The sequence below is a fragment of the Carlito syrichta genome, unplaced genomic scaffold (assembly GCF_000164805.1).
Source record: "Carlito syrichta isolate Samal-C Ts95f unplaced genomic scaffold, Tarsius_syrichta-2.0.1 Scaffold316427, whole genome shotgun sequence".
In the NCBI taxonomy this organism is placed as follows: Eukaryota; Metazoa; Chordata; class Mammalia; order Primates; family Tarsiidae; genus Carlito; species Carlito syrichta.
Genome location: NW_007260523.1, coordinates 848575 through 855875, shown reverse-complemented (window position 1 = coordinate 855875; position 7301 = coordinate 848575). Strand labels below are relative to the sequence as shown.

Sequence of the window (7301 nt, the reverse complement as noted above, 5' to 3'; positions counted from 1 at the left end):
ACATATGCAGATCTCTACCAGTGTATAGTAAATTTGAAAGTATCTAAGGTAACTAATGAAAATAATTTTAAAATCTGAACTTTCTGTTGTTAGGGTATATGTATATCATGGACGGCGCAGCTGCTAGTATTTCATACTATATGAATATTTGTGATTGGCTCGAAGCAAAACACTCCATATTATTCAGGTAGACATAGCTAATAGCCGGGTGTGGTGGCTCAACCTGTAATCCCGTGCTACAGAGGCTGAGGTGAGTGGACTGCTGAGCCCGCAGGTTCTAGACCCACCTGGGCAACTTGGCGAGACCTCATCTCTACAATAAATCAAAAAATTAGCCAGGCATGGTAGCATGTGCCTGTAGTTTCAGCTACTTGGAAGGCTGAGGCGGAAGGATCACAGGAGCCAGCAGGTCGAGGCTGCGGTGGCTGGAGTGGCCACTGCACTCCAGTCTGGGCAACAGAGTGAGACTCCAACTCAAATAAAATAAAATAAAATAAAATAAAATAAAATAAAATAAAATAAAATAAATAATATTAGCTATTACAGTGGCATACACCACATAAAAATGTTGAGATGACACTGATAAAAATAAACACAGGGCAACCCCTTTGGGTCCCCTCCTGTTCTGGGAGCTTTCCAGTCCTCTCAACAAATCCTGCTTTAAAAAAATAAAAATTAAAAATAAACACAAGCACGAAAGTATTACTTTGAAGAATCTAAATGAATGTGCATGTTCTGGGACTTTGATAATTCAGGTAGTCATTTATTCACCCTCTACACGTATTTATTGAACACTATGCCAGACAAAGCTGCTACACACTGGAGAGAAAAGTCTCCCGCCTTGATCCAAATGGTATCTTAAGCGAATCATCCTGTTCTTGCAACTCTCACTGAGGACTTACTAGTAAAACCTAACATGAACATATTGCTCTAGAGCAGAGGATTTACTAGTAATACATAATATGAACATATTCCTCTAAAACAAAGGTCAACAAACGTGCTGCAAGAGCCAGACAGTAAATATTTTGGAGCTTCTGTAGGCTAGGACATAAAGTCTGTTGCTATTACTCAGTACGGCCTTTGCAGTATAAAAACCACCACAGACAATGCATTATTAAATGGGCTAACCTATGTTCCAATACAACTTTACAGATACTAAAAGGTACAAATCATTCTTAGCGCACAGCCTATACAAACATAGTCCTGGGCTGGATTCGGCTGGGAGGGCTATCATTTGCCTAACCCTGAATCTAGAGATGTAGGTCTCCAAATTTAAACCTCATCTAAGCACAAGGTCAGGGCAAATGTCCAATGAATTACTACACATCCAGGAATTTGTACTGGTCTGAGGCATAGCAAGCAATTAACATATTAGTTATACTTAATTGACCTAAAAGATGACTAGGTCCCTAAGCCAGCCTTTAAAGACCTCATGGTCTAGAGGTAGAAACAAACAAAGGAATAGACAACCCTATGTGATAAGGGCTGTGACAGCTACCTACAGAGCAGTGAGTGGGACACCAAAGTCAGACCAGGGAGTAAAGCAGAAGAGGGGACAGGGAGAGAAACTGGAGAAGGAGTTCTGAAGATGCTGAAAACTGGGAGAAGTGCTCCAAACCAAAGAAAAGCCCAGAGGCTTTGTAAACTGTAAAATAGTATATAGACATCCTTGATTTATTATTGTAATGGCATTACACTGAGTGTGTGGACTCCTCCTTTTTCTATATTTATTTTTTGAGTCAAGGTTTCACTCTGTTGCCCAGGCTTGAATGCAAGAATGCAATGGCATGTTCACCAAAGCCTCAACCTCCTAGGCTCAGGAATCTCCCCATCTCAGCCTCCCAAGTAGCTGGGACTACAGATACATGCCACTATGCCCAACTAATTTTTTTTATTGTTTGTAGAGACAAGGTCTTGCTATGTTGCCCAGGCTGGTCTTGAACTCCTGGGCTCAAGCAATTCTCCTGCCTCAGTGTCCCAAAGTGCTGGGATTATAGGCATGAGCCACTGCATCCAGCCATAAATTCCACCTAATAGAGAATAAGCTTCTGAAGACAGCACCCTCAATCTTCTGCATCTTTCTATCAGGTACAGGGGTATGTATTTCACAGGTATTTTTTTTAAATGTTTGTGGACTATTTGGCAGTAACATGAGAATAGATGCATGGGGTAAAGGGTGACTAACAACTGGCATATTCAACTTCCTTAAATGATTTAGAATTGAAAGAGAAAAACTTTATTCCTCCTACAAATGCAACCAATGATAAATGAATGGAGCAAGGGGGATGCCTTATAGTCTCCCCCAGTGTGTAAATTCTTTTCTGAATGTCCTTATACAATGGAGTAGGAATTTCCAAAAAAAAGCAGTGAACTGTAGAACAGGAAAACAGTCAACAGCAACTTTATAAAACTGTGTTCAACAACTACTGGTCATTAAAGAAGAGCTCAAGTCGAAACCTGCAAAATGTAAATCAGGCCTTTGTGAGACAAACCAAAACAGTGTCCCCTCAGGGTGCACAAATACCACTGTGAAGTCACCAGCAGAGTGAGCTATTCCCTGATGTAGTCAGAACCTACCTTGCAAAGGATTTCCTGGGGGGGAAAAAAGAAACCCTGCTATTTGTGCCATGTTAAATACATACTCATCAGAGGACCAAACAGAATAAAAAGTAATTCCTTTGTACATCAATTTTTCTGGTTTACACAATCAGAAAGGCTATTCAGAGATTCATTTAACCACCTTCTGTTCCTAAAGTTTATGAAGATCTTGGAAACTAATCTGGTTTCAGTGTTTAGTGTTAATTTTAGGAGTTCCATGAACTTTGAAGGAGTTGGTTTTATAAGCACTTTTTTCCTTAATCTAATTGTATTTAGAAAGAGGCAAAGCTATCTTTCTCCAAAATCAAGATCTTATCCGCCAAGTTTCCATCCACACTGGTTATCAAATTAATTAAAGGGACTGTTTAATAAAAGGCAAATCCTCAGCTACAATCTTCTTATCAACTACCCCACTGACACTGATATAACTTATTGTGACTTATTATCATAAGACATAAAAGTCAAACTTTTTAACAGGAACTGAATAATCCACACAGAAGTTAGGAAAGAAAACCCAGAAGAATTTGAAGGAAATTTTTTTTTTAAAGGTCTTTTTCTTAGAAAAGGGTGCCTGGCTGAGATTTCTCTCCACAACAGGCAGAAAGTGCAGTCCCACAGCAACTTTAACTCTTTCCATCCAAGGATGCACTGCACTCTGCACCCTGGATTCCTGTATATGGTGCTTAAGACGTGGGTGCCCTCAGAATCAACATTGACTTTCCTGGCTTTTGTACAGCAAGTGATGACACTGGTACAACGATCTAATTTGTATATGCCTCAGCCCTCAAAAAAGTACCAGATAGCCAGGCTCAGTGGCTCAGCCTGTAATCCCGCGCCTTTGGGAGGCTGAGGTGAGTGGATTGCCTGACCCCGCGGGTTCGAGATCCGCCTGGGGAACTTGGTGAGACCTCATCTCTACAATAAATCAAAAATTAGCCGGGCGTGGTAGCGCACGCCTGTATTTCCAGCCACTTGGAAGGCTGAGGCGGAAGGATCGCCGGAGCCCAGCAGGCTGAGGCCAGTCTGGACAAAAGAGTGAGACTCCAACTCAAAAAAAAAAAAAAAAAAAAAGTACCAGATAAAATATCGCGTAACTTTATGTATACACATGTATGCATTAAAAATTTCTGGAGGGTTACATAAAAAATTGTGGGCTGGGCACAGTATCTCTTTCCTGTAATCCCAGCACTCTGGGAAGCCAAAGCAGGAGGATCACTTGAGCACAGGAGTTTGAGACCAACCTAGGCAACGTAGTGAGACCTCATCCCTACAAAAAAATCAAAAAATTAGCCAGGCGTGTTAGCACATGGCTGTATCCCAGCTACTCAGGAGGCTGAGGTGGGAGGATCCCCGGAGCCCAGGAGGTCAGAGCTGCAGTGAGCCATGAACACTGCACTCAAGCCTGGGAAAAAGAGTAAGACTCCAACTCCAAGAGAAAAAAAAAAAAAAAGAAATTGTGAATGGTGTCTTTGGGGCATGGAGCTTAGCAGCCAGGGGTAAAGAGACTCACTTGTCATTACACTTATTTTGTTAATTTACTACATCGTGTCTCATTTTTATAATTTAAAAAAGTTACTTATGACCAGTGTCAAACACATAGGTTCCTTGTACTACTTAAGTGCTCTGACTCTGCTTATTTTAAAGTTTACTGTATTTAAAGTTTAACATCAGAAAAGTGGTGGCTAGACCCAGTTCTTTCCCACTGCTCATTTCCAGTTTCACATGCTCTGCAAGGGCAAAGCACAATATGCATCACTTGTTTAAGGGTATGTGAAATCTGAACTGGATGGGAGAATTAACAGATGCACAAAACAGTCATGGTACTTGAATCCATGGGAAATAATTAGTTAGCTACAGCCCATGGAGCCACTGGAGTTAGGGAGTAAATGTACCGAACACCAAAATCACAGTGACACATAAAGCCTTGCCTATTTGTCATAAATTGTTGATCATAACATACATGTATGCATATATCCTTGTTATCAAAAATAAAAGGAAAGGAAGAGAGAAAGAAACACCAATCCCACTATACACAAATCTCTCTTCCCCTTCTCACCTCCCCCACCATACACGATTTTCTCCAGGGCATCCTTTCTGATCCAAGAACAAGTATGATAAATTCTAGTCCAGTTTTTATAAACTGTTTAACTAAAAAGTTTAAAGTATATAGTTTTACAGTTAATCACAACAGTTGTATGAAAATACTTTAACTTTTTTTAACTTACAAGTTTTAAACCCACAGTCTTATGAACTTCATTTAGTAAGACTATTGTCAAAAAACGAGACATTTTTCAGCAAAAAGAGGTCCAACTGTGTAATATCTTTAGAGCAAAAAAGTCATATTTGGAGTCCTCCTAACAAGGTGAATGCCAAGATCTCTTTTGACCTTTAAATCACCTTGACCCAAAGTTAATAATCTGCTTTCCAGTAGTAGTAACCTAACTTGAATGATATTGGCTTTACTCTACTTATCTTTGCAACAGAGAAATTATCACCTAGTCATCTATCTACCTCTGCAATCACCTGAAATAGCCTTTAGCCACAGAAAACTCAGGGAGACAAGATTGACAGCCCCACCTTTATTCAAATAAGAGACTGTTGTTCAGGAATTTTCAACTGACTCTCAGGCACTCTGAGACAACAAAATTTTCTTTGAACATCTTAAAATCTGAAAATGGATAAAATGACATTTCAGGGGTATTCAAACTTGAACACAGAAACTTTAAAAAGTTAAAAGCTAAACAAAAATACTTGGATATAAATTTCAAAAATAATTTTGGTCAACTTAAAAAACATAATGGGAGAAAATAGTTAAAAAGCATGCACACAGATCCTAGGAAACCCGGGTCTCCTGCAACGTTGCTGGAAACACTACCTGTTCCAAGACACTACTAGGTGGACACATTTCCAGTATCTTTAAAAAACTGAACTCGGTACAGCTTACTTCTTCAATCTCTGAAAAACAGGTACCTCCATGTCATTTTATGAGCTTATTTTCAAAGTTTCCTCTGCTTAATGACTCATCTACAAATAAAATGTATTTATCACAAAAGTGTTAAATACTTCTGCTTTTCTAAAACTTACTCCACACACAGTAATTTAATCCCATGTTTCAAAGCACTTTTTATAAGTCATATTCTTTCTCTAGAATCTTGCTACTTAAAGTTTAGTGTGCACAGAGCAGTGGAAAGAAAAATACAAAGTTATAACCAAAAGAACCATTTGCCTACTAAACGTTCCTTTCAAACATCCCCAAATATTATCAACTTCACAGAATCCCCCTGCCTCGACAGAAAAATGGCTTGGGGCAGTCTGTTTTCTCTGCAAGTTCATTCCTACCAGCTACAGGTAAAATCAAGTCTCCCAGTGCAGTGGGGAGTGAAGCCTACAAACCAAATGTCAGTTCTGAGCATCAGTTACTCTGTTCAACACAATAAGGAAACTTCCTGCTTACTTGTAGATCTCAATGATGAAGGAAAACTTACCTAGATCAAACATTATTTTTGGCACTTTCAAATACACAAGTCCATCCTCATCATCCACCGCCCTGCCATGAAGTTTTCTATATATATCCCTCTCCTGGTTTCTAAAAGGTCACTTATACGTGTTTCTAAACTTGCTTTGAGTCAAAGAGAAAGGAAGGCAGTAAAGGAGAGTTTTACCCAGGGACAAAACTGTGCCCAGCAATTACAGTGAGTGCACTTCCTTTTGTTTTCTCTGCACCAGGATTAGCAGTTGAAATAGCTTTGTGGCTCTTAATTAAGGCCGAACGGCTCTGAAGAACGAGAACTTTAAAAGTGAATTTCTATTTTAATTACACGTAGGCAATATAGGCAGTGAAGGCATTTGCTACCCTCAAATTCCCTTAACAGAGCAAAGAGCAATCGCCCCCCGCCCTGGAGAAACATCTAAACGTTGTAAAGGCAAGGGTGTTTAAGGTGGACCTTTTCGCTCTGACCCAAGAATGCCCGGTGATGTCCCAGCTAGGAAAGAGAAAGGCGAGGGGGGTAGTTTCGATGCAGACGCTTCAAAAAGGTGGCGCGGGGGTAAAATCCTAGCAGCTGAAAAGGCGAATAATCAAGAACGAGAACCCCTTTAAGTTAGAAGGAAAAAAAAAATAGGAAAGCAAACAGAGATACCGGAGCGGGACATCTCAGCCCTCGCTCGTGGTAAAAGCCCGATCTATCTACGAAGTGGGAGAAAGGCAATTGTGTGGCCATGCCGGGGGCGCAGAGTCAGCACGCGGCCGTCCGGGCCCCTCTGGACGCGGCTGGAGACGGTCCGGGGGCTGGCTGCGGGCGAGGAGCGGGGGGCAGGGCTGTCACCGCTTACCCAGGTGCAGCGTGAGGTTGATGGAGTTGGGGTACTGCACCCCGGCCAGCATGGTCTGGCTCTGCCACCAGGTGGTGTCGGCCTGGTTGTTGTAGTCGGTCAGGAAGGCTGCCCCGTGCTGCAGGTGGGGCTGCCCGGCGTCGCACAGGTGACAGGACTTGGTGACCCCGGTCACCCCGGTCTGCACACAGTACTCCTCGGGCGGAGTCCCGCACGTGTTGGTGGCCACCACGGTCACGTTGAAGGCGGCGTTGACGAACTCGGGCATGCAGCGCTGCGGCCGCCCGCCCTCGTCCGCGCACTCGTCCATGGCTGCCCGAGCGCAGCCCGCCGCGGCGGCCGCCAGCACGACCAGCGCGGGCCACAGCCGC

At 42.2% G+C, this 7301-nt stretch overlaps 1 protein-coding gene across 1 annotated transcript in view; it reads right to left on the bottom strand.

The window, feature by feature from the left end:
* LAMC1 (laminin subunit gamma 1) overlaps positions 1-7301 on the bottom strand; it is a 133497-nt gene that overhangs the window by 124330 nt on the left and 1866 nt on the right. The window contains exon 3 of the mRNA XM_008074436.2: positions 6931-7301. Within this exon, the coding sequence (XP_008072627.2) occupies positions 6931-7301 (371 nt within the window). The remainder of the gene's footprint in view (positions 1-6930) is intronic.